The sequence below is a fragment of the Ischnura elegans genome, chromosome 8 (assembly GCF_921293095.1).
Source record: "Ischnura elegans chromosome 8, ioIscEleg1.1, whole genome shotgun sequence".
Taxonomy (NCBI): Eukaryota; Metazoa; Arthropoda; class Insecta; order Odonata; family Coenagrionidae; genus Ischnura; species Ischnura elegans.
In genome coordinates, this window is record NC_060253.1 from 75,203,872 (window position 1) to 75,230,102 (window position 26,231).

Sequence of the window (26,231 nt, forward strand, 5' to 3'; positions counted from 1 at the left end):
GTTTCACAGAATTGTGCTTCATGGAATGATGCCAGTAAAAGAACACAACTTCGTTGCTACTCACAGATATTCTGCCTAATACAGTGAATCAAATGCTGAATCAAGTAATATTTACGTTAACTCTATAAATGACAGTTCGCACGGTACATTAACACGCTCGAGTAAATGTGTGAATGCAAGAACGATTTTGGTGGACCCGAACGGAACATTTACGAATGTATGTATCAATTTAGAACAGGTTCTACATTCTGTTCGTGCATTCGCACAAGTTGGGTGGTTACACGATGGATGTTCGTGTTCATATACCTGGATATTGATTCTTATGGTTTATTGTATCGTGTAAACAGGCCTTAAGACGCGTAAAAAGATGGCTGATTTTACAGCTCACAGCCATGTCAAGCAACTAGACGAAAATCCCAATAGACGGCATAGGTCGACAGAGGAAGCATGCGGTTCAGCCTATAGTGGGACGTAATTATTCTCGTCCAACGGCTCCTAAACATCGTCATCTGCATGCATAGACTCCGGCGAGCGTTGCATAAGAATTACGGCAGCGGGCGCAGGAAAGCGGTCACACGGTTTAACGACCCATCCGAAGGTCGTGCGGCTGGCGCATGGCTTCTGCCTTATCTCGGCGCTGCATACACCAGCCGCAATCCAATCGGAGAACGCGGAAAGGATGCTGCTAAAGCGACTGTGGAATCCAATCGAAGCCTTCTCTCAAAGTGCCTCCTAACGTACTACCACGCTTTACTAAACACTTATGTATCAAGGTTTCTCGTATGCGAAAAAAGATACTGCAAAGCAGCGAATTCTAACTCAAGGAATCAATATTTACAAAAATCATGTATTACCAATTTTGTTTTTGTTTCCTGTCATGAAATGCAAATTTGCATCCAGAAGTATGAGTTTTAAATCGAGTAGTCAAAAGTAAAGTCCATTTAATCAGAGTTCAAAGCATTAAATACAGATCGGCTTACAAGTCGAAGAACATGATGGCTAGGTGCTAGGGGCAGGGGGAGGTGACGAGCGGCGACAGCGCGAGCTTGAAGCGGCTAGTTATTAGATCTAGCGGCACAGAATCAGGACGCGACAATATTTCAAATGAAAGAAAACAACAAATCAAAACAAAATAACGGAAATGCCAAAAAATGAGGGTCGAAAAGAAATGCATCCCCAATGAATTCTACTTTGAATTTTACGTAACGCCAAAATCGATTGAAGAAATTGAGCGAAAAAAAATGTAGATCAAAACCGCCTTTAATGAGAAGCGCGTAACAGAAAACAGGAAATTAGTAAGAGACACTCCAACTCCCTCACGAGTTAAAAATAACACCGACACGGTCGGCAATGCGAGCCCAACGGGCACCTCCGCAAACCCAGCTGATGCTAGAAGGAACTCCATGACTATTTTCGTCAAAGGTCGCCCATCAACAACTTTCACGTGCATGGGCGACCGTTGACCACGCTCCTTAGACGCCGCACGCGTCAAACGGACCAAAAAGCATGACAAGCAAGGTCATGAGGAAGAGCAGTCCATCATTGCCGCCATGCCGCATTCCTACGCTTATTTTTTTCCTCTAAAAACACATTCCTCTATATTTTTAATTTTTGAAGTCTACGTCAAGAGAAAACAACACTACCCTGCGATCAGTGGCATTTTGTTTTTTTTTGCGATCAGTAGTATTTTGTTTCAAGCCTATGCTATAGTTCTGAAATTTTAGGATGAAGATGGCAGATTAAGAGTGTCAGCATTTACCCGTATCTAAAATAGAAAACATTTACACCGAGCATAGGCGGATCCAGGGGGGGGGCACGGGGGCACGTGCCCCCCCCCCAGACCCTCAAAAATATGCAAGATTTTTAATGCGGTCCCATTATCATTGCATTCGTTTTGTATTACGAGGTATCCTTGTGCCCCACCCAGAACAAAATCCTGGATACGGCCTTGCTTGTGCCCCTCCCAGAAAAAAATCCTGGATCCGCCCCTGACACCGAGGATAATAATCTATATATTGTGGACAAAAGCAAGGGTCTACTGTATGTACCCCTAAAATATCAAGCCGTTCGATTGTCAAGTCCAGGATTTATTCGGTGAGTTAAAGCTGGGAAGAGATTCCAGAACTATGGCACTGGCTTAAATGCTTTCGGGAATTGGTGGTTGAAAGTCCCTTACTACCTTCAGGACATTCATAGGTCTTTATTCACACAGTATTCTATTATTCTTATCAAAATTATTCTAAAATAAGTTTCTTTTATGGGCGCTGAAAAGTACCAAACGAACGTTTTCCTTGAAAAGTACCATACGAAAAATCTCCTTTCCCCGTGTACACATGAAATTCTGATAGGCGAAGATATTAATTGGGAAGTATCTACGACGAAACAAGAGTTCTATCGATACGCTAACAAAAATAAACAATTTTTCCCGACAAAAGGTTCCGAGGAATAAACAAAAAACAACATAGGGCTATACAATCAACTCTAAAACAAGTAATTATGTAATTAGAGACTACACGAATATTTATAAGCTTGGTGGCAATATAAATAAACAAGTAATGGCACCATTGGGAGAAACTAGACAAAAACACTAGGAGAGCCTTCAACTACAAGTCTCGTGGTAAAAGATTTGGGAAATCCAGCATAAAACGGTCAGCGGTATAAAACAAACGTTCTAATCCTAGCGGTGAAAAGAGAACCCTAATTTTTCAATCGTTTTTTAACTCTGAGGACAGCGCTCAACCTACGTCACAACCCTCACCTCTTGTGAGATCACGATCATGGACCCGAATGACCGATGAAAAATCGTCCTCGCTAACTTGACAGGAGACAGACCCAAAGAGATGGAATAATCATCAGTTATTACCCACCAATTACGTCACGGACGACACTTCATGTCAGATACTGTGGATCATACGAATCAACAACGAGTTCGCGCGCATCACGAGGCAGCCCCGAGCCACGCGGGCGATCGCGATTCGTTTGTTTGTAAACAAAGTCAAATGGAGAGAGTGAGAACGTAAGGGTTAAATGGGAGAGGGGAGTTTTCCCCACCTTTTCACCTTGGGCCAGCTCAACCCCTACGGAGAGGGGAAATGAAACGGGTGACCAACCCATTCCACCGCGGCACCGGAAATTGTCACGAGGCTCCGCGTGAGTCGAAAGGCTCGCGCGCGAGATCAGACACTGCTGAATCACGTGAGAGTATTAAAAAATAAAAAGGACGGTTATCTCCAGATATTCTGGTCCTGAAGTCGGGGAGGGAGATATTTGGGTAGGCGGGTGCGGGGATGACAAGACACTTTTGAAAAATTTTCGTGCTTCCTACTTTCACTCGAGTATCGTTCGACTGCATCACTTTGTCGCTAAATTATGGGAATGTTAAACCTGGTTGAACCTCGGCACGCGAATCAAACATTTTGCCAGCTGATTTAGAACTGGGAGGACCCTAGAGGGGACGTTTATATACCCTATAAACTCGCATAAATGTGGACACCAGCAATGAGTAAATAGATTTGGTTATACTTAACGATTCATTATCAAACTAGGACGAATAAGAGTTGACTTAAGACTTGTATCCGAAAATACTTTAAATTTCTAACGCTTTATTGCAACAGATTTTGCTAACAACATATATGTGAACTACACAGGATGATTAGCGAAGCATGATCAATACCGGAGGGTGATAGAAGCGACGATGAATGGGGAAAATTGCCGGCTAATACCCTTTCGCAGATAAGTGGATAATATAACGTCATCAGCTCAATCCGAGCGGGTTTCTCGCTTCTCAGCCACTCCTCGGTTCTGTGGAAGGGCTGCGGGTGGGTCGTTGTTGTTTTCACTCTCTTAAAGACTTGTTTACACGATTCATTAACACGCACGAGTTTATGCCCGCTTGCATGAACGATTTTTGTGGACCAATACTTAGCATGTACGAATGCATGAATCAAATAAGAACAGGTTCTATTTTTTCTGTTCATGAATTCTCACAAGTTGTGAGGCTACACGGTGCATTTTCGAGTTCATTACGCATTCATACATTTAGACATTAATTTTTACGGGTTAATTTACCGTGTAAACAGGCTTTAACAGATGATCTCTGCCTTCTCTTAGGATTTTCACCGCGTCCCGGAGAGAATGCAGAGATCATCTGACCAACGCCGCGAAAATCTTCGAACCTACAGGCTTTGACAGATATCCGTCTTCAATGAGTAGTACTCTCCGAACGGGTAAATGAACCGAAAATCTGCTGAAAGTCATGACGTCACCAACTCATAAAATGTGGGCAACAAATTTCGCTTTTTATTATTTTAAAATTTTGACACAATGACTATTTTTCGTCATAATCTCCTTTCCCTTAAGTCTACTGAAATCTTTAAATCAATAGCGATTGCAGGTGTGAGTGAACTGGTCCATTTCCTGTGTTTATTTTGATGAAGATAAAAAAAAGAAGAGGTTTTCTCAAAACGGACTTCTGCATGGGAGAGGCATCCACTCACGTGTTCGCTTCGTGGCTTGTGATGACGTGATAACCCCGAGGGGGACCAAAGTCAACCATTGGTGCGAGGGAGGAGAGTTGAGAGGGGATCTTTCACATTTCGTCTATTTCGGAGCTCGCGCGTGATGGTATCGGTCGTTTCCTCCTCTCGGTCATCTGAAATTCTGGAGGGCGTAAAGAAGCGTAAACACACGAGCCTTTCATGTTTATTCCGTCGATACATCGAATTTCATTTCACGGTGACCAGAACTCGGCCGCTCGAGGCGGTGGCAAGTTTTTGGCTGTCACATTTCAGTCCCGCATAGATCAAAAATATATAGCTGACCGTATATTGTTATATTTACCAATATAAAATGGGAGAAAATTTTTATGATGAAAATAAAACTGTTAGCTACGGAAAAAACAGCAAATTAAATACCTATACGGCCTCTGACCATTTCAATTGCCAGAAATAAACGCCTTCTCCCAAACCTATGGAAAATAGAAAACTTAAGAAACGAAAATTGAATAAAATGCCCACTTTACCTATGAAAAATTTTAGGCCACAAATGACAGCTTTTTCATAAGCCAGTGTACTATTGACAACATTTAACGTCACGAACAAAATTATCCAAAATGCCTATTAACTCCATTTTTTTAGTCAACTACAAACATGAATTATATTTGATTTGATTAGCATACCGATTATAACTATATTTTACATATTTGTACCCAGTGTATGTAAACTTTTCAGATCAATTTCTCAATGATACCATTATCATTAAATTTTTCCATGAATTTATTTTACATATAAGTTAATCCGTTTTATTTGCGAGCAACTTCATTAACTAAATGAAGCAGGACGAGGTAGGTAACTCAATTTTTAATTCAAAACATATTTGTAAAGAAACAAGCAGGCTGATATATTTATTTTAAAAATGTGATATTAACTTAATGTGTCAGATAATCATTTTCTTCGTTAGAGCGAAACGCAGTCTGCTAATCCTTGGGTTGCAGAGCGAGATCTCAGAAATCAAAATAATTTTTAACCAAACATACTCGGATCAACTGCCTTTTCAATCGCAGCATTCAAATATAGCATACGAAGAAAACTTTATCGATATAATTTATTGAGATTTTAATTGAATTTTAATTAAACGTCATGCATGGACTGTAAACCAAATGCCTCACAGACCTTGAGACGGCACAGGGTACTTTTTGTATATTTTAAGTAAATCAAAGCGTAACCAGGAAACGAAATCCATTTGCGTCGATAAACGCTATCCTTTACCACACAAAATGGTCAGGCATAGTCAGAAATCTTAAAGTTCCCCCAATCTTGATTACTGTTAGATACCCTTGCTTTTTTTCACCAGTCATTGTAATGAATGAAGATAAAAATTAAGCACAGAAAGCCTGAATATAATTAAAAGGCACAGGGCCAAAAAAATAACAATGACTGGTGAAAACAAAAATGCCTTCGAAGAGTCTAAAAATCGCTCGTCAACCCTTCATATTGGAGAAAACAAGATCCACAAATCCCTTGACCTTTTTAAAACCCCCGGTCTTAAGCAATGCTGATATCCAGCTAAGGTTAGCTACCGAGGGTATTAAAGGCACGCAGTTAAGCACATATATATGAAAAAAAGACGACAGAATACCCCTGAAAACGATTCAAAATATACTGAAAGAATGTAATATGGCACAAAATAAAAAAGATACCTTGAGCAGCATTTACTTTTATGGTTATGACAAATAATAAAGTCATGTGCAAAGTTTAAGAAACTTGTATTTAAACTGATAATTTTCATATACCAGACAATGCCATCCTATGATATAATAAAAGCTATAACTGTGGTTCTGCAATGTTCGGCAATGGGGACGGCCCCGCCAGGGGGAAGGGGGCGCGCGCCCCCTTCGCCCCCCATATGTATCCGCCACTGCGAGGGATTATTTTTATAACCAGACTAATTTAAGTTCATGAATGATAAATATGCCCTGATCGAGACTCATTAGCCATGAATAGCACATAGCTAATTGCATTGAAATTAACCTTCATTTCATGTCGCAGTAAATCAATCTCCGATTAAAAATAAAATGAGAAGTTGAATCTGCAACAAGATCAATAATACCATCCAAGGCTTGAAACAGAATAAAACGTGTCAATTCTATAGGTATAATTCTACAAGTTTTATGTTTAATTTAGTGCACTTCTGTGCTCTGACTTGAGGAAGTCAGGAAGTTTTGTATTTTATTCTCATGTCACATCAGGTCATTATTTCGAATAATAATTATCGCTGTGGAGATAGATACATCATAACACGGAAATATGAAAGCAAAAGTCAAGGAGCGCAAACTCTGTCAGGCATGAATATACTTCAACCACAAGATATTGCACGTAGGACTCTTAACATACCACCGCAGTTAAGTCTTTTACTAACATTGAATATCTGGAGGCCTTGATGGTACCAACCAACAAGTTTAAAGCGCCGTCGCAATACGATGACTATCCAATGACCAAGTGCACGAATGGAATAATCATCTAGTTTCCTGACGAACTTCAATTCATTAATCGGATCAAAAATTCAGCGAACCACAGCAAAGGCCAACTTCCCAGCAATTTCATCAGCTTTAGTTACCCTTCGCAAATACTTCTACGTGCATGACCTTCAAGTTAGGATCCCGAATATCGTAAAAAAATGCACCCTCGAAAAAAATACTCCTTCAATTGGCATCTCGTGGATTTTAAATATTGCGACGTCAAATTTGGCACGCGTCAGCTAGGCTCGTAAATTTTACAGCCTCCCTAAAATTGTTCCCGATGAATATCCTGGCAAGCGAATAAAATGGACACATGACTGTGCAAAGCAGCGTAACTCGGAGTCATGATGCAATTTCAACCTAATTATAACAACTCATTGCGTATCATTTATGTACTGTGAAAAATTACCATTTAAGTTAGATAAAATGGCATTCATAAATAAATATGTAACCGATGCATCCCGCAGAACTACTTTGAATTTTCAGGAAATGGTCATGACTTCTTGAACCATTATGGAACGAATGACATGATAGACCCTTCGAGAAACCAAAATCGGTATAACCTTCCTCAAGTTTGTAAGATTTATAAAAAATAACTTGTTTGAATAAATTTGAAAGTAATCCCATTCAGGGTATCAGTCATTCCATTAACATTCATCTCTCACTCAAATGTTTGTTAATCGTCTGAGAGTTTTGCAATCTACGGAAGAGATCATTTCATGGATTTTGTTTGCCGTATTGTTTCTTCGAATTATGAAAATTTTCAATTCCTTATTATAAATTATTTTACCGCGTAAATTATGTATGAGACGATGTGATCAAGGGCGTACCCAGGATCAAAACTAGAGGGGGGCATGCCGTGGTCGTTCACCATGTAACTCAGAAAAGGTTAAGGAAACAAAATTTCAAGAAAATTATAGCACCGCAATATTAGTTTTTTCAAATTTTTTGCTCGAAAAAATATATTTATTTTAATTCAATATTTATTACTAATAACACTTCTCTTGGATATAATAATAAATAATTTCGTTTTTAACTAATTTTACTTTTGCTTCTAGAGTTCCAGGGGGTAGGCCCATGGATGTGATTGTGCCTATTCAAATTCAAAGTTCACATATTCTTATTTGGGTTATTTTATAGTTGCCCGAGAAATTTCTACATTGGTAAATATATTGGTAATATGGTTATCACTCAATCTGCAACAATAAGCAACTCTAGTGTATTCAAGTAGATTGCGAATTCGCGTAAACAATTAAAAATAATAAAGCTTTTCAAATTTTCTTCTCTCAATTTTTCCTGACCGCTTCTGGCTGGATATTAAAAAACGGTCCCTTGAATACAGAGCCGGGATAGGAACATTTTCCTCATTCCAATGGCAAAATAAGGCCTCAATCCCATGCTGAGCAATGCGCGACTCGTGCAGATAGATAAATTACACAATCATCCTCAGGAATCTCCTCATGTTAATACCCCTATTTCAATAGAGCAACATACATTAAACTATAGCCCTATTTCCAACTTTGTGCATGAATTACATCAGAAACTTCATGAAACCTTCCCATGCGTGAATGAAGTTGGTCCTGTCCATGAAAATTGGAAACCATTCCATATCTTTAAGAATCCTTAAAATATTCTTTTCCAAAATTTGCCAGTTCAATTGCGGCGTCTGAATCTAGAGCAATTATAAGAGAAATGAGGACATTTTGTAATGAAATTTTTTCGGAACAGGTGAATTTCTAGTTTTTTAAATGTAAATTAGGAACTAAATTAGTTCTATATATTGGCAAATGAACCGCGAAACATCTATCTTAGATAACTATTGTTACAATGAAATAAAATTTTGTTACATCTTTAAAGTAATACGTCCCCTGAATGTATCTCTGATTAGCAATACATACTCATATGCATTAACACATGCAGTACCTACGTGAGCTGTAAAACTCATTCACGCCAAACCGCCTACTGTAGTGAAAACCCTGCCAATTTTAAAGGTCCCACAAGTGAATCACCAAGACAGACAGGAGCAACAATGAACATAGCGTCCCACACTCGAACAACGCGAGAGGAAAAAAAAGAGCATTTTTAACGCCTGGCAGCTCTACCGCGTATGATTCACGACGCGGTTCTCCGAGGGTGCAAGGGAGCAGGGATGGAGGGTGACCTTTGATATTGAGTTCCCTTAGATATTCCCGCGTCGCGTAACGTTTGGACAGAATTGCATCACATGACGAACTTGACATGGTACGGTGCGCGAAGTCGGAAGACGTTCGTGCGACACAATTCAGTCTTTTGGCCACTTAACATATGGGGAACGAAAATGCACGTCATCAAGGTGCATGTTTTTTTTCAATCAGCCGAGCGTTGTTTTTTTTATAAGAGTACGGGCTCTCTTTCCGCCAAGCAGTCATTCATTCACGTAATTCACGGTTTTACACGATGAATTTTAAAATGAACGCGTAAAACCGTGTATCCACGATAATTAAACAAATGATGACGTAAACTTTATTCAAGGAACCTGGTTGGCGAAAAAGGAGAATATTCCAGAATGACAACGTTCATATCTATGACCGCTTAGGCAGGAGATGATGTTTTGACAGCACGGTGCGAGAAAAATAAAAAGGCGAAACAAAACAAACTTAGCATTCCATTGGAAAAATATCTCAGTTTTTATCATACGAGTATTAACATCGCTGCATTTTATCCGATAAACAAATTGTAATTACGATATGTCAAGAATCGTTTTTATCGTGTAAGCCGTTTGCAAAGTCGCGCGAATAGTTCAAACAGGTGGAACAGTGTGGGAATCCAACAGTATTTTCCAGGAAAATTCTACTGTGTCGTTCTACGATGCGAATGGATTAAATTTTTAGAGTAACGGATTGTAATTATATTATTCCACTCTAAATGAAACCATAATGGATGTTGATGTATCGTAAAAGAGTGATCGTTTACAGCAAACGGACAATTCGTTGTAACAACTATTAGGGTAACCTATCAACAAAATTATAATCACAGACCTGCATAGATCCGTTCTATTGCATTGAATCAACCAAAATACACTACTTTTTAAAGTAAGTAATCCATTTTCCTTTTTCCATCCCTAAACATATTATGCATCTTAATTTAATTATTTTTGTGCAATTTGTGGAATTTTGCTGACAATTTTGAAATTCACGAATATGAACAAATCACTTTCACCATTTGGAAAACCATGACTTTTTCAAAATCATTTATAATCATTCCTTCCGGAGATAAGGAACAGATATCATTACTCTTGATCTAAAATAAAAGTCATTTATCATCGCATTCTCCCAGATTTCATACTTACTTGTCTCAGCCGTTCTGATAAATTGTCGGCCAAATGAAAACTAATCGCCGAGAAGACCATTTTTTTGACAGCAACTCTCTCAGTTGGAAAATATAAAAGAAGCTAAAGACTGTGGGTGCTATGGACTATCCTAGTATTTTATCCCTTAAATTGTAATTATATTGTATTGTGTAAGCCGTTCGGAAAATTGTGCCCACCACTTTGAACCCAAAAAATAACAACTTAATCCGCTTAAGGAGATTTTGCGAGGAAGAAAAATACTCTTTTGGTCTTGAGTGACTACAAAAGGGGTATTTAGAACTGATTTAGAATATGCGCGCATAAATTCTCAATGAAAATCAATAGAACTTCAAGCATAACGAAAAATTTCAGCAGCAAGTTACTAATACGTAGAGAACAGGAAAGCATACATTCCACCGATATAACCCTCTTGCCGTCAAATAAGATGAGTAAATGAGATGTACAGACGGAATTCAGCGATTGAATAAAGTATCAGCGAGCTAAAATTTCCAGTTATAAGAATAATATGTAATACACGGAATTACCCATGTTTCCCAAATGAAAAAGTTGTGTAAATTTGAAAATATTTATTATAATACTGAGAAGACTGGGACACCCGCTTCACATTTTCCTTTAGTTATCTGTCAAGCAAGTTGGTTTAATAGTAACAAATACATAAAATCTAAAGCTAAGTACATTTTGAATTAAATTTAAAGGACTACGACCAGTAAAGAAGAAGGAAAACCCAGCATATTCGTAACGGAATAACCGCAGAATTAGCGACGAGCCTCAATGTAAATGAGTAATAAAATATACTTCATTTTTTACGTTAATTTGGAATTTTCATTAATTTAAAAGAACCTTTATTATCATCAACATAAGTCAACAATCCTAAGACTGGTTTCACGCAGCTCTCCACTCCCATCCGCTAGCCTTTTTAAAGAGATGATAGTACATTATGAACTCTAGCCAATCACAAACTGACGATCTTGCCCATTATTTAAGGTAAAAAAGCTGTAGCTTTTTTCACGCAAAAACAGATATACTATATCGTATTTAAAGGCATATTGAAGAAATTACTCAGTAAATTCCGTGTAAATTTCAGTAGGAGCGCAGATGACACACTTCCTTTTCGGAAAAGAATACCTACCTTTTCACAAATATAGGTAATTCAAAAATAAGAGGGTTAAAAATAGCTGAAACTTAGGTAAAATTAAACACTAAATGCCTAAAATTCATCGCTCAATTTTTCAATAGGTGTTGGTAGTATTATTAAACATTAATAAAGTTTGATAATAGAGCATGAAGACCATTTTACAATAAGCATAATATTGCAAAACCTGATGCACGTCCGAATGTGCATTTTAAAATGCATCGCGTAAAGCCGTGAATTTTATTGTCTCCTGTGTGCTAATATTAGTAACCACGGCGTCAAAAATAGCCCCTGCACATCTGATAGAGAAAAAAACCTCCAATTTGAAGAAAATCAATCTCACCCTTTGAAAAATGGTCTCTAAAACTTTAGTAAAACATTAAATCACATTCTCTTTCAATTGAGAATGAAAATACCAAAAATTTCAACTGTTTTATCTCGAAGTCTTACTACGTAATTGCAAATGGAAAGTAAGATACGCGAAACTTGTTGCTACAGAAAAAATATAGCGTGACTTGACCAGCGTAAGTGAAATGAGTACTGGTCTTCTGCGTGCAGGATCAATAAGAGGAAGCAAGGCGTGAAAGCGAAAGGAAGATAGGGAATGCGGAGGGAACATGGGACCAGGGGAACCAAGGACATGCCTAAGGCCGCTTCATTCAACGAAAAACTCATTGAGCGGCGCTCCGGTTACGTAAGGGAGTCGATTCGGGAAAGTAGGATAGGGGTTTTTCGCGGTGGTAGCTGTAGGTAGTTCGCTCCCAGAGGTCCCAGGTTCGAATTTTAGGAAAATCAGCGATATTTGGGAGAAATCTCGAGATCCCACTTTTACGGTTTAGGTACTCACTGAGATAAGGATGGCAGAAATGAAATGCAAGGAACAGATTTGCGTGAAAATGTTCATAACCCTTAATTTTAATAGAGCTCATGAATGATAGTAAAAAATTACAATTATTTCTTTATATAGTGTCCATTTTTTTACGATAGCCTGAGAAAATAAGACAAATTTATTCATAACTCATTTATTTGTGCGGATTTTATCTTCTGAAAGAATAATAATACTAGAAAAATGACTAATATTAAATGATGCCCATAAAAGTATCTTAAAGAGGGAAAAAAAAGAAAAAATACAAAATGTTTTTTTTTTTCGAGGTGTGATACGATCCTAAATGAATGTCCGGCTAAAACTATTACCCAACCTCGAATGCAACTGGAGGGAGAAACCTCCTCTGTTTAACCCAGTTTCACTTTTACAATTAAAACTGCAGTTAAAATAGAATTAAGATTCGATAAAGGTCTAGCACAGTAGGTACAGTAATTGTAACAGGAATATCGCTGAATCAAATATGTAATAATCAAGTCTTAACTATTAGATACTTAATTGGCTGAAAGCCGTAAGATACATTGTTGTGAACTATACTCCCATTGAGAATAAACTAAAATGGTAACCTTCCACACAATTTTATTTACTAAAGTACCGACCCATTTGTCGATATCGATCCATCATGTAATTTGTCACCTAAGGAGAACATAGAAATGAATGTGAAAACCCATGTATAAAATACCAATCTTAAACTCAATTGAATAATTAGAAAATATAATTGGCGAGTCGACCTACTCGTATGAATTCTTAATTTCGTAAGGAAATGCTCTGACGGTCACAACCATAGAAAATATCTAGACAAATCCCTAGAGGCATAATGCATTGGTTTGACCTCTCATCCCCCGAAAACGTCTCTTCTCCCCAATGCAAGAAGACATGGGGTTGGACCCCCGTCCCACCACCGTTCGCCCTTTATGTAGGGCAACTTGGCTGATCGATCCGAAAGGACCGTGAGGTAGGACATTGGCCCGGGCGCTTATAATATGGGTCATGCGAGAGAGCAATGCCCCAAATTCACCGCGAACAAGAAGCAAGTAAGGGCGGTTGGAGCACACTTGAGTGACATCCTTGTGGCGAGAAATGTGCATAAAACCGATAACAACACCTCAAAAATAAACCTCAATCCTCCGACCCACTCCGATCGCGAGATCCGCAGAAACCCCGCCAACGTTTAGAGAGGGCCAGAATCCGATTAAGGAAGGCTATCTCGCCAGCGCATCAATTCCGTATTCTCTTGACCCCGAATGACGTTGATGACTTCAACCCAAAATAATACTTAAAAACTCTAATTTAATACCAAAAAGAAACATCAAGGATCTCCAATAATATCCTGTATCTCCTATTAAAAAAATTAAAGATAAATTCAAGTCTAAACCTCGCAATAAAAGATTACAGGCACAAGTAGACTCCGGATGACTACCAAAAGCAACATCAAAGTGCATCGAAGATTAATACTAAATAAATATATAGATGAAAAACTAAAAGAAAAAATGTTCTTATCTCTTTAATCGAAACATTTTCATCTCGTGTGATAAAAATACTAGGTCGTGGGTTTTAATGCAAACCGAATAGAAAAAATAATCCCTAATTAATTTAATAACTTGAGAAATAGGCAATTGCCCAAACTCTCAGAGAAATACCCTAGAGTATGAAAATGTAAATAGGCTAACGACGTAAGTATTGAGTGAGGACAACACACCTTCAGTCGATAGCCCCAGTTCAAGGGCAGGGGAATTTATTTCCTTGTATGGTTCGAATTAGTAAACTCTGAGCTCCATTAGTTACAGCAGAAAAACACTAGCAAACGTGAATTATAGACCAAACGCGTACTGGGACATGAAGTGTCTTAACCACGGTGAAACACGCGTAAACGTGCATTATACCGTACACACCCAATTAAAGTCTGCAATCAGACGAATAAAGAGAACTTCGCGATGCAAAAACCCGCGGAAAAAAATAAAACCCAATGGCCTGGACTCGAACCAGGATCCCGTAAAATCGAGGTCTCGAATCATCTCTCCTAAGTCCACGCGGAAAAAGATCAACGTTGAGTTTTTTTCTCTGCGCGCATTCGCCAGAGACGACTTCAAGATTTAGTCAACCTTTAAAGTTTACTTTAGTTCGCGGTTTTTTAGCATAAATTTGAACTTCATACTTTTATCCGACCCGAAAGACTGAATTCGAATTATATGTACTGGTGTTAAAATACACGAGAGTACGCTAAAGAAGAGTGGTCGATTCCAGCTAAAACCCATAAGCTTAAAAATAATTTATCACTTTTCCATAGCCCTCCAGCTGTTAGAGAGGATGGGTCATCACCCCTTTGCAATTCGAGTTTTGTAATTTTTACACATCTTTTGCTTGAAAATTCAGCACCCATCCTAAAATTTTCAGGGTACGTAGGGTGGATTTCAGGCATTTATGACTCAAATATATCCTTTGTACCGAAAACAAAATGATTTTATAACTGAGAAAATAATAAGGCGCATTTCAAAATTTGAGAAACAGGCAAATATATGGCAAGAACATGGTATATTCCCTGAAAATTTCAAGACGATGACTGAAGGTTTTAACAGACAATACCTCACCTCTTATTTGGGATTCGCAAAACTTTACGCACTCGAAGGATACACTAGAGCTCATTGTCAGTGGTTCGTTATATAAACTTAACTAAACTTATACACTTATACATACTGATAACAATTTAAACAGCGACAAACTCTACGTAATGTAAAACTCGTATCATAACCAAGATAGACACTTAAAATATACGCACCATAGTTGTTAGATCGCCGGATTCACTAGACGGAAACGTTAATGTCGCATCAGACGTAACATTTCGGATAAATTGAGAAAGACTATCATAGAAAAATAGAAATAGTCCTCATTACTGTATAAATTCATTAGCATTTCCAGAAAAAATTAAATTTTGATTAAAATCAAAATAAAGGAAAACGATAACTCAACAGTCTAAACTATAATAAAACCTATTCCTCGATCTGGAAGATTCGATTAAGTAGTTTCATGGAATATGCTCTAAATTCTGAGAAAACAAAAGATCGTTATAAAAGAATTCAAATCCAACTGCTCGCGAAAGGATGATTTTTCAAAAATAATCATTACAAAAATTTTGTATTGATTATCTGCGCATTCCTTCACAGCGAAAAACACTTCCTTTACGTTTGCATGAACTCCACAGCGAATTCGCTCTTGAAGTGCGTATTTTTATCAACCTTGAGCCATTTCCTGAATTTTCTACCTCAATTACTACGCCACGTCGAGCCAGAACGTTAGCCCATAGCCTTAGGACTTCATATCCAATTCATACATCTGCGAGTGAGTGAGTGTGAGTGACCAGATTTGTTTTCTAACAATGGGCGCCCGTAAAACTGAGTAAAAATAATCATAACTACATCATATACGATTAGCTAAAAGCTAGAGAAAAGGCATTATATAAATAATTTTAAGTGTAGGTACTCTGCTCCTGCAGAATGCTAATGCTAAAAATTAAAATGCTTCTCGAAAGATAAGGGTGACATTATTAGTGCGATCGCTCTCACATATAAGGTCAGACCAATTTGCCCCATTTTACTAAAACTTACTATCTCATCGCCATTATTAAAATTAAAAAGGTTATGATGCATGCCCCATTATACTCAAACTTATTATGTCCAGTAATGACACTTTTTTAAACATGAATACCATGGGCAATCACGCATACGACTTGGTTTCTTTGGGCATGGCCTGGGGTGTTAATCCCAAACTTTGCCATACCATGCTTCGGTGTTAACGATGCCAGCTATGGCTCTACCAATGAAAATCCATCATTTTATCATTGCTCACACATACACATCACTAATCCCAAAGTATTGGATGCCAAAGTATGTGAATTACCCCGCCATCAAAGATTTAACATTTTCGCCTGACCCTTTAGCTACGTAACCGGGTCTCAGTAGATATTTTGTAAAAAGAAATGCAATCAATTATCAAATCCTGCTAGAGATGTTTTTTTACTTAAAGAATAAGGACTGAAATTTGGAAAGAATTAATAAAATTTCCAAAAAAAAGCGGGAAAGCAAAATTCGAGAGGCAGCAAACTCGAATATTTTGACAGGAATTCTGAATGTTTCTTTACCCGATAAAATTCATACATAATCAAAATTAGCGATCACACCTTGATACGCAAACCAAGCAGATAAAAACCAGAAGTATATAGCATTCTAACCGCTACATTTTAAGTAAGGATGTAATTTTTTCCGGAATGTTGCCATGAAATAGAAGATAAGTGACTATCATAAAAACAATTATCATAAATAGAATCAGTAGAACAGCATTAAAAAGCACGATATGTCAAAGGCTAGCAGAGAGTTTTCACCCCAAAACTATCATACATATTCAGGAGCGTACGTCATAACCACGAAAACAGAATAGCACTTCAACACCTGACTATACAAAAACATTTTTCTTCCGCTCATTATACCCGGAATAGACATGAAAAGCGGTCGCTCATGATGTCAGGTCACCATCGGTCAATTTGAAAAATTATATTTACTGGTTACGACAAGTGTATTTGAGATTATGACACAAACATATTTCCGTAACAGAATAAAATATTTCTCCACAAAGTAAAAACCACCTATAGTCCTCAGCACATGAAGAAAGACTGCTGCACTGATTAGTACGAAAATAAATATTTCAATTTTCATTTGAATATCGCCAAACCTGAGAGCCAAGTCATGAATATCGTGATTCAATGACACGGTAGCAGACAGTAGGTTGCCTTGGAAACGTCTTGCAGCAGCACGTAAGATAGCAAGGAAATCCTAACTTGATAGAAACTGACATCGATGAAAAACCGTAATAATGGACTCATGCTTTAACGTAATGTATGACAGCTTGGGCGGAGGCATATAGTTCAGTTCTGCATAATACCTTATTACAATCCATACCCCACAACCAGAAACTCTCATGAGACAACATCACTTTCGCTGAATAGAGATAGAAATTGCAACAAGTCATAAAATTCACTAATGTACCGAATATTCACAGTTATCCCTTTGGGCTCGGGCAGCAAGTTTAAAAATGTCTCAGCAATAGAACACAACTGACATCGCTAATGGCATACGACTCAAAAGACAGTGCAACTAAAACACCATATCACACAGATGTCATGCTGTTTCTAAACACATCAACACAGCAAGTCAATTCTACGGTTCGACATCTCATATAATAACAAGCAAAAAACTACTCACCTTAGGGTTGAATGAAATGTCGTCCGAGAGTCGAAGGTACTCCCTGTTATTCTACCAGTATTCGTGCCCAACAGTATCCCGATTCGAACCCCGCGAGTGTTGCCGGCTAGGTGTGATGTGCGCGGCAGGAGCAGAAACCCACTGCTCCCGCCAAGGACGAAGGAAGGTCGCGAGTAGACTGCCTCTTCGCCCCGCAGCAGCTCTCTCTAGCAGACGACGCGCGCTTCAACAGAGAGAAAGCGGTCATCTAAAAGAATCAAGATTATTAATTTCCTCAATATTTTAAATAAAAAATGATTCAATAAAAATTTTAATATGATTATAAAGGTTTAGAGACCTTATATTGTTGATCAATGAAGGGCATCGATGCCGATTTGAGTCGATTTTCCTGGTTCTATAAATTGATCCTCGAAAATGTCAAAGTGATAAAGCAATAGAACCCTTTATATCGCGTGGTAACCTATTCTTCTTGGTCCTTAGACTCCTTCGAAGTTGATTATAACAAAAATCCAATCCAGAAATACGAGAAATACCATCCAAATTTCGTATTATGAGTATCGTATGTCACTTGTATTTTGATTTGTAGTAAACCTTCTCACCGCTGGCAGCACTAGCAAGGGATGTCTGCAAAAAATTTAATGTGCTGAAAAAGGGTCTGTTAAGTATAATTTGTGAATGAAACTACCAGTTGCCTGTTAAGCATTAAAATAAGTATCTTTACTTACGCCTTTATGAATTTGCATCTGATGTTTTAAAAAAATATGAGGAATTATGTTACCGTAGACTGAGGTATTTGGAAATGCGATTTCCGCCGTCTAGTATTTCGGTGTCCTTTACCCTATGATTTACATGCGTAGAATTCCCGGTATAATTTATCGCAAGAAATGCTTTGTGTTCTGCGCTCTTGCTATCCTAGTATCCTCTATTGTACTCCTCCTTCACTGGGGTATTCTATGCACCAACATACAAGCTTGGCATCATGTATCTTATCTGGTAAGTTGTTTGTAAACATGCCTGTGTACTTGAAACATTCTGGTGGCATTTATCTGTGGACTGCTATAATTGTGCCCTTATATATTACTACTACTATTGGAAGTAATTTTCCTGACAAAAGAGTGTGTGTGCTAACTGTCCTTTTAAGTTAATTACCGTGAGCAGGTATTTAGATGCTTCAATAAGGTTGGCTTGTAGTGTCCATCTGCTTGTTGTTGTAAATAGATATTAGATAAGAATACATTTTAGTGAATAACAACATATCCCTTTGCCTTTCAGTAGTTTTAAAAGTCTCCACGCTCATCGTTAGAATTAATTCAGTAATAATTTTGTGCTTTACCAAAGGGGCACACAAACTTCGTATTGTACTTTTGTTAAAGTTTTGGCTAATTTTACGTCAAAAATTAATTTTCTTTTTCCCGTCTACGCAGTGTGAGCTTTACCGGCAAGGTAAAGCCATTGGCAGCCTATGCTCTGCCATGTGCGTCGATAAGCAATTCCAAACCCTGACATGCCACCCTTTCCATGCTGGTAAAGATGCCGTATTTTCTGCTAGTTGGATGATACAAGGTACACCACGCGCAGTTTTCAAAGCTGCTCGCTTGCCTCTGGATGGAGAAAATGATTACCTCTCAGAAAACAAGGTAAATTCCTAATTGACTCAAATTTCTCATGTCCATTTTATCCAGGTTATGATTTGTTATGTTTTCATTTAGCAGATCATATTCTTTATTCCATTTATTCACGACGGAAAAATGTTTTATGTTTCAAAAGGGAAGCCAATCACATTATGAAACTCGTGTGATATACATGACTGTGGGAATATTGCACTGATACAGTTCTAGAAATTAATTTGACGTCTATCATGCTTGGCCTGGTTTTTGTTTTTCCCATTATGACATATCTTATCAGCTTAAATTGTATTACTTAATGGTATATCATTAGGATGTTTGCAAAATTGACATCCACCAGAGTAATTTTTAGGATACAATACAGTTTGTGATACTTACAACTTTTTAAGTCTTTGGTGCATCAGTAACACCTAACTAACTATAATCTTTCCTTCAATTCAGAACCTAGGCATGTAGAATCAAACAATTTCCCTTGTTGAAAAAAGGGGACAAAAATTTGCCGTTCACTACAACTTTCGGAAAAAACTTAATTCTGGCCTGGGTTTCATATTAAGCCTGAATTACATCCTCATATTCCCATCCCTGCAGGGGCGGATCCAGGATTTTTTTCTGGGAGGGGCACAAGCAAGGCCGTATCCAGGATTTTGTTCTGGGTGGGGCACAAGGATACCTCGTAATACAAAACGAACGCACTGATAATGGGACCGTATTAAAAATCTTGCATATTTTTGAGGGTCTGGGGGGGGCACGTGCCCCCGTGCCCCCCCCCCTGGATCCGCCTATGCATCCCTGTATGGGTTAGCTGTGGCATTAGCTTCTCAGGGGCTATGAAAATATTAGCCCAAAATATCATTTTCTGAATCTAAGGTCATTTTTGTTATCCTGTTTTCAATCATTGTTCCCATCCCTTAATATTTGCATGTCAAATTCCGATACAAGCTGAACGTGGCATTAACATCTCTCTTTGTCGGAGCTATGGGGTCTGATTGACCAAATGATAAAAATTTTCAGCAACAGAGAAAAGGATATGCCAAGCAATGGAAAAAGTGATGAGAATCCCTTTTACGGAACGAGACTCAATGTAAGGAAACCAGAAAAACAGAACTTCGATGAAGGAAACTAATGTGCAGTTGTGCCATCAAGGCCTTGTTACACTGTATTTAAACACCCATCAGTTAATATGTTTATTATTATCTATTCATTTTATATTTGGGGGTGAGTTTAAATCAAAACTTGAAGCATGTACATTATGGAAGGGCTCCATATTAATAATGAAAGATGCTTTGTTTCTTCCACAAGTTTATAAAAATTTCTGCAATTTACCTACTTAATGGGAAGGTACTGAGTATAATCGTTAGCAAGACATTGTCAGCTACCACGCTGAATGAGGCACGGTTGGTGAAAGGCATACTTCAAGACATACGAGGAGAGCGCCTGAGGTTTGGCAACACTGCTACACGAGCAGATTCAAGATGTTAACTCGACGGGGGTATGAGAGCTACTCACTGAGGCCACGCCTGCTGTTTGCTGATTGGCCACGGGAAAGTAACGTTTTGAGAAACTTATACCACCTCACCTCAACTTGCTTTAGCCACACCAGCTCACCCGCAAAGACGTAATGAACAGAGAATAATACATATGTAAATGAACGGATGAATGCAAAACTTCATCACATAACCACCCAACTTGTGAGAGTGCATGAACAGAAAATGGAGACTGTTCTTGATTTGTTCAGCAGTGTTCAGCGAGATGTTGTGGAACATTTTGCTATGATAAATGAAAATGAAAAACTTTGTGTATGTCCACAGTATTTATGATCGTACGTACGTATTACAGTACTTCAGCGAATCACCTTCGCCACCATCATGTACAATGCATTTCTACCTGATGATAGCGAAGGTGATTTGCTGAAACACGTCGTACAATAATAAATACTGCGGACATACACAAAGTTTTTCATTTTCAATTATCATTCTTGATTTGGTTCATGCATTTGTACATGTTTTGTTCCAGTCCACCAAAATTGTTCATGCATTCATAAATTAAATCCTTAGTGTTTATGAACCATGACTAGGCCTTCATACATCATGATGTCAAGTCATGGATGAGTGGTTCTTGGAACTAAGCCTTCAGAGAACCAGTGTTTGAGGAATCACTGTATCTGGAACAGTTACTTACGTAACAGAAAAAAGTGGAAGCATATTTTGTTCCTCTATTGTACAGTAGTGAGGCTGGAAATTGGTCAATGCTATAATAGTATTTGGCTTGCATAATTGAATAATTATACCTGTTTACATGGATATGTACTCCTTCGTTCATTCATACTATGCCTTAAGCAGGAACATATATTAATATGAATTCATAGAAAGAAAGAGACAGGAATGCATGACATAAAAGGGTGAGGACAATAGTGCTGTGGTAGATGGAAAAAAACAAGAAATCAGAGGGTAAAAATGTGGCCTGCTATATCTTATTTCCTGATATATTGACTATTGGCTATGGTTTTCTTTAAGGTGTACACCATCGATAAGGATGGAAACAGAAAATATCCTTCAGAAAAAGAATTTGAGGCTATGGTTGCAGATTTGGTCTCAAAAAAGCTTAACATTAGTGTTACTCAAGAAAAGTTGAGAAAATTGGGTTATCTTGGACCATCTGCCTTGGAAGGTCTGCCTGGAACACCCATTGAGAAGAGGAAGCGAGAAATGGAAGCTGCTTGGTACTTACTCCAGGTGAGTTAGAAACCAACTTTCCTCTTGAGTTCTCTTTAATGCATGATTGAAGTCTTTGTCAACAGGCTAATTTTGGGTGGGCCCCCCCTCCCCAGTTGAATAAAAATGGGCAAAATTTTTAATATGGTCCTATGTATTATCATGAAGTACGCTTTGTTTTGCGTAATCAACAATAGTCAAATGTACAGGGTGTTTGAGAAGCTTTTCTTTTGCACACAAATTCGGTACCAAAATTCATAATCCCTTGTAAAAAAAAAGAAGGTAGAAAACCAAGATGGTATGATGCAATAGTCAGAAAATCATTAAGGCTACACAGAGCATGCCATGCAAAGATAAAAATAGTCCATACTGATTCATCTGAAATTCATCGCGAGTTAATAAGAAAACATAATCTGTCTAAAGCAAGTATTAAAGAAAACTGTCATTGTTATACATATATGTAACTTATAAATAACTTTTATACATTAAATTATAGTATATTTTAACATTAACATTGAAAGGTATTGTAGAGCATGAGCATGTTGTACAATACCTTTCAAAAATACTGAAGTTTTTTCACTATTGAAATAAAAAAACTTGGATGTCCACTTCACTCATCTCTTGATTATAATTTCCATTACTTCTAATATTTATAGATAATCCTTAGCATCCTTATTCAGTCTAGGATTTAATCACATTCCAAACTTATGATTTTTTATGTTATTTTGTACTCAAGATAATCTAGAAAAGGTATGCCATCATCACCTCATGTTCAGCTTAACTGAGATTTAAAATATATTTTTTTTCCTTTTCTTCTAGGGGCATGAATACTTAGTATCCATCCTATTTGAGGAAAGAGAAATTTTTCCAAAAGTCATGGGTACTTGTGGCCCATACTTTGCATCAGAGTGGGTTGATCCATTGGTGTGGGAAGAATCAAAGGAAGAATGGATTAACAGAGTCCATGCTGCTGTTCTTGTATTGGAATTAATAGAAGCTCTTGAAAATGCAGTGCCTGCTTTTCAGCTTTGCGATGTTCGTCCTGGAGATTTTGGTATTACTAATGATGGATCAAAAGCCAAGGTATGTGAAGGGTTGGTCTGGGAAACTAATTCTTTATCATTTTCACGGTTTAAAAATTAATTCTTTATGGGCTGACTCATTAAATATTTCTTTTTTTAATGTATTATTATCATATGTAATATATATTGACTACCTATATTAAAAATATGTCACCATAAAAGTTGGACCTGCACAGTAAATGTTGCTCTCCTGTGGTCATAAAATAATAAGCATATGTCTAATTTCATTTTGTTTTCATTTACTCTATTTTAAGGTTCTAGATTCAGATTTGGCCCTTCCAATAGCAGTTGCTGACAAGTTGACTGGTGATGGAAAACCATGTACTAAGGACGAAGATTGCCACTACTTTGATTGCAAATCAAGATGCCTGAAGGGGTTTTGCTCTGAACCAGTTTTAAACAGCAACTTACAGGTTAGAAGCCACCTAAATCTAGGTATTGATGGCTCACTCATATTTCCCTGAAGGGCCCTTTTGTACCATTTAGTATACCGATAATACATTAATATAAATATCAGAATTAAAAATAGAGGGCATTATTTATTTATTATTATAAGGACATCCTTAAGACTTAATGAGGTGCATCACCTGAAATCTCCTTGCTGTTTTTTTTTTCGAGTGGTAGTGGAAATTATTCCATAAGTACACATGTGCTATTGTTGTAACTCTTATTTTATTGATGTATTCTGTGGTAAATTGTGAATTTTGAAGCTCTCCAGCTTTAAATAGTATAGGGTACCTTCCTTTACAAATATGGTTTCCTACTCTCCGCATTAGCCTAGGTGTGGATTAAGGTCATTGTTTTGTGGGGCAGTTCACTACTTTTCATGGTGCCTTGGTGCCATTCAATTCCTCTCAACATTAATTCATCTACTTATAGAGCAGTGGTCTTTAGATGTTTCTCATATTGGTGAAATAAATTTTTTTTTGAAAGCCACCTCAATAATTACCATTTTTGCTATTTTTCCAGGCATTTCAGGGTTGGGGAAGGGCATCTGCCACTGCATGAACTCCCCCAAAAACGCTATGCTCTTCTCTCCTTCTCCTAAACTCATGGTTATATTCAACTGTAAAAATTTTTATTATTTACAATATATATGTTTTGCTCATAAAATTTTGCCATTCAATTTTTATGCCATCCTGTGATAATTTTATATGAATCTAAATCAGTGATATGAAAATCATAAATATGATTATTAGTAAATATATGCTAATTTAATATGACACATGATACTAGGCATTTATTCTTTAATGATCAACAAAGATATTGTATTGCCCACAAATTCCTGTCAGCATTAGTACATCTGCTTGTAGAACAGTCGCCTTAAGATATTCTCTCCATATAGTAAAAAAAAAAAAAAAAAATTGCAATGGAAAGCCACCTTAATGATTGCCGTCTTTCCAACCGTATTGACCCGAAGAAGCCAGGCACCTTTTTTTTGGAAATGCCCATGAAAAAATGTGGATGCGCTGCTTACACGAATTGTCCAAATTTTAATGCAAGCCACGTTCCATTTTCCCTCAAATTCTTATTGTTTATTTCTCCAGAGTTAAGCATTGAAACTAGGAAAACTTTTTAGGAATTACATTTCTAACATTATTTAACCTTTTTCATCATGGAAACGTAAATTTATTGATTTAGCAACGAATCACGAGTTCCTATATTAGACAGCACCCGAGAAGCATTAGAAATTTTTGTTTTTCCCCCTCACGAGCCGTCCCAAAAATGGAGGAGCGTGGGCGCAGCTTGTGCGAGTAAATATGGTATTTTTCCAGGTTTTTCGGAGGGAGGGGCTTTCTTACTCAGTAATTTTTTTTTTTTTTAGAAATTTGTGGACAATACCATTTCTGCGTTCATCATTAGTTATGTAGTTCCATGACATCTCTCCTCAAAAAGTTGACTTTATTTATTCTTTACTCTGCAGGTGGTTTGTGACAAGGTTTTCCTGAATCAAAAACTTCCTGGTGGTGCAGTCGTCCTCCCGGGATTATTAATGTCAGAGCATACACCCTCGTCAATATCTGCTCTGTTACGTTTGTGTGTTGATCATCCTTCAGGTGAAGGGGCTGAGTATGTGCGCAAAAAGCTATATGCAACCCTAACACAGATGGAAATGGCTCTAATTGATGAAACTATTTAAGAGCTCGTGCAATTGGAGTTAGTTTGCTAGTTTGCAGTGAAACTGCATGTTTGCTTTCCATTTACAGCAAACTCCCGATTATCCATGCTAATGATGGGGAGAGGCGGCACTAAAAAATCGAAAAACATGAATAATCCTAACGTTCACTTTAATTTCATGTAATTTTCACAATTTAGGTAGATCAAATAATTTATTATTATTTACACACATTATCAGTTATTTTAGATAGCTTCCCGGACTTATTGGGAGCTTTCTTTTTCCAACCGCGATCTTTTTAGCTGCAATAACATGATTGTACTCGTATTCCTTCTGCTCCATGTACAGTAGACCCCCATTAATACGAACAACATTATTACGAAGCAAATTGTTGGACCTGATGAAAAGGCCAATCTAATCCATAATAAGAGAAATGTTATTACGAAATTACAAATCTCAGTCCCTGTCCTGGCCGTTACAAAAAGAACTTTATTACGAAGATCCATGGGTAAGCAATGGTATTTACGAGTATATACACGACGATACGTTATAATCATTGCGCCACGATTAAGTTCACCTGGTGCACTGTGCTCAAGAGCATCAATTACGATTCTTTCTTCTGTAGGAGATTCTTCAGTATGCACGCAACATCATATTATAAGCTTCATTCCAATGGAATCATGGTAACTCACTCATTACTGCTCGTAAATTGGGCGTACGTTAAGTCCTCTTCTCATGAAAGTTATATTTATGAACTTTCAGAGATGTGAAGAATCGCAAAATTAAAGCGTGCCCGAAATTTCAAAATTGGCGCCCTCGAGCCAGTGCGACGCTGTGTGGCGTAGACGAACTCGCACTTCGCGCATAATCTGAACAAAGTATCATTTAATCCGCTGTGAAGTCGGGGACTATCCAGCGTTTCACCCGTTCTTCCTTCCCGTGGACAGCTATTTTTATCGGCTTAAGCTGCGTCGCGCGCGCAGCTAGATTAGCTCGTCACAATAGTGAGTTAACGCACAGGTGTAATGCAGTGTTGCATTCTGCAGGATAACCGCACGTGTCAATG

At 37.7% G+C, this 26,231-nt stretch overlaps 2 protein-coding genes across 4 annotated transcripts in view; one reads left to right on the forward strand and one right to left on the reverse strand.

Annotated features, from left to right (window-relative positions):
* The window catches only part of LOC124163637, a 141,050-nt gene extending 123,008 nt beyond the window's left edge, over positions 1-18,042 (reverse strand). For both annotated transcript variants that reach the window (XM_046540685.1, XM_046540682.1), the window contains exons 1-2: positions 17,969-18,042; positions 17,632-17,878 (exon numbers count right to left, since the gene is read on the reverse strand). The gene's annotated coding sequence lies outside the window, so the exon portion shown is untranslated. The remainder of the gene's footprint in view (positions 1-17,631; positions 17,879-17,968) is intronic.
* A 203-nt stretch (positions 18,043-18,245) lies between these two features.
* LOC124163638 (divergent protein kinase domain 1C) lies at positions 18,246-25,335 on the forward strand. 2 transcript variants are annotated; one of them, XM_046540687.1, is made up of 6 exons: positions 18,246-18,624; positions 19,056-19,268; positions 21,770-21,988; positions 22,787-23,050; positions 23,304-23,462; positions 24,019-24,099. In XM_046540687.1, exons 1-6 carry the CDS (start codon positions 18,472-18,474, stop codon positions 24,055-24,057), a joined length of 1,047 nt encoding a protein of 348 aa, XP_046396643.1. In that variant the 5' UTR covers positions 18,246-18,471; the 3' UTR covers positions 24,058-24,099. The 2 variants fall into 2 exon arrangements, with proteins under 2 accessions (XP_046396643.1, XP_046396642.1); XM_046540686.1 differs by lacking the exon at positions 24,019-24,099 and adding an exon at positions 24,974-25,335 and having other exon boundaries at positions 18,247-18,624.
* Positions 25,336-26,231: the final 896 nt, after the last annotated feature.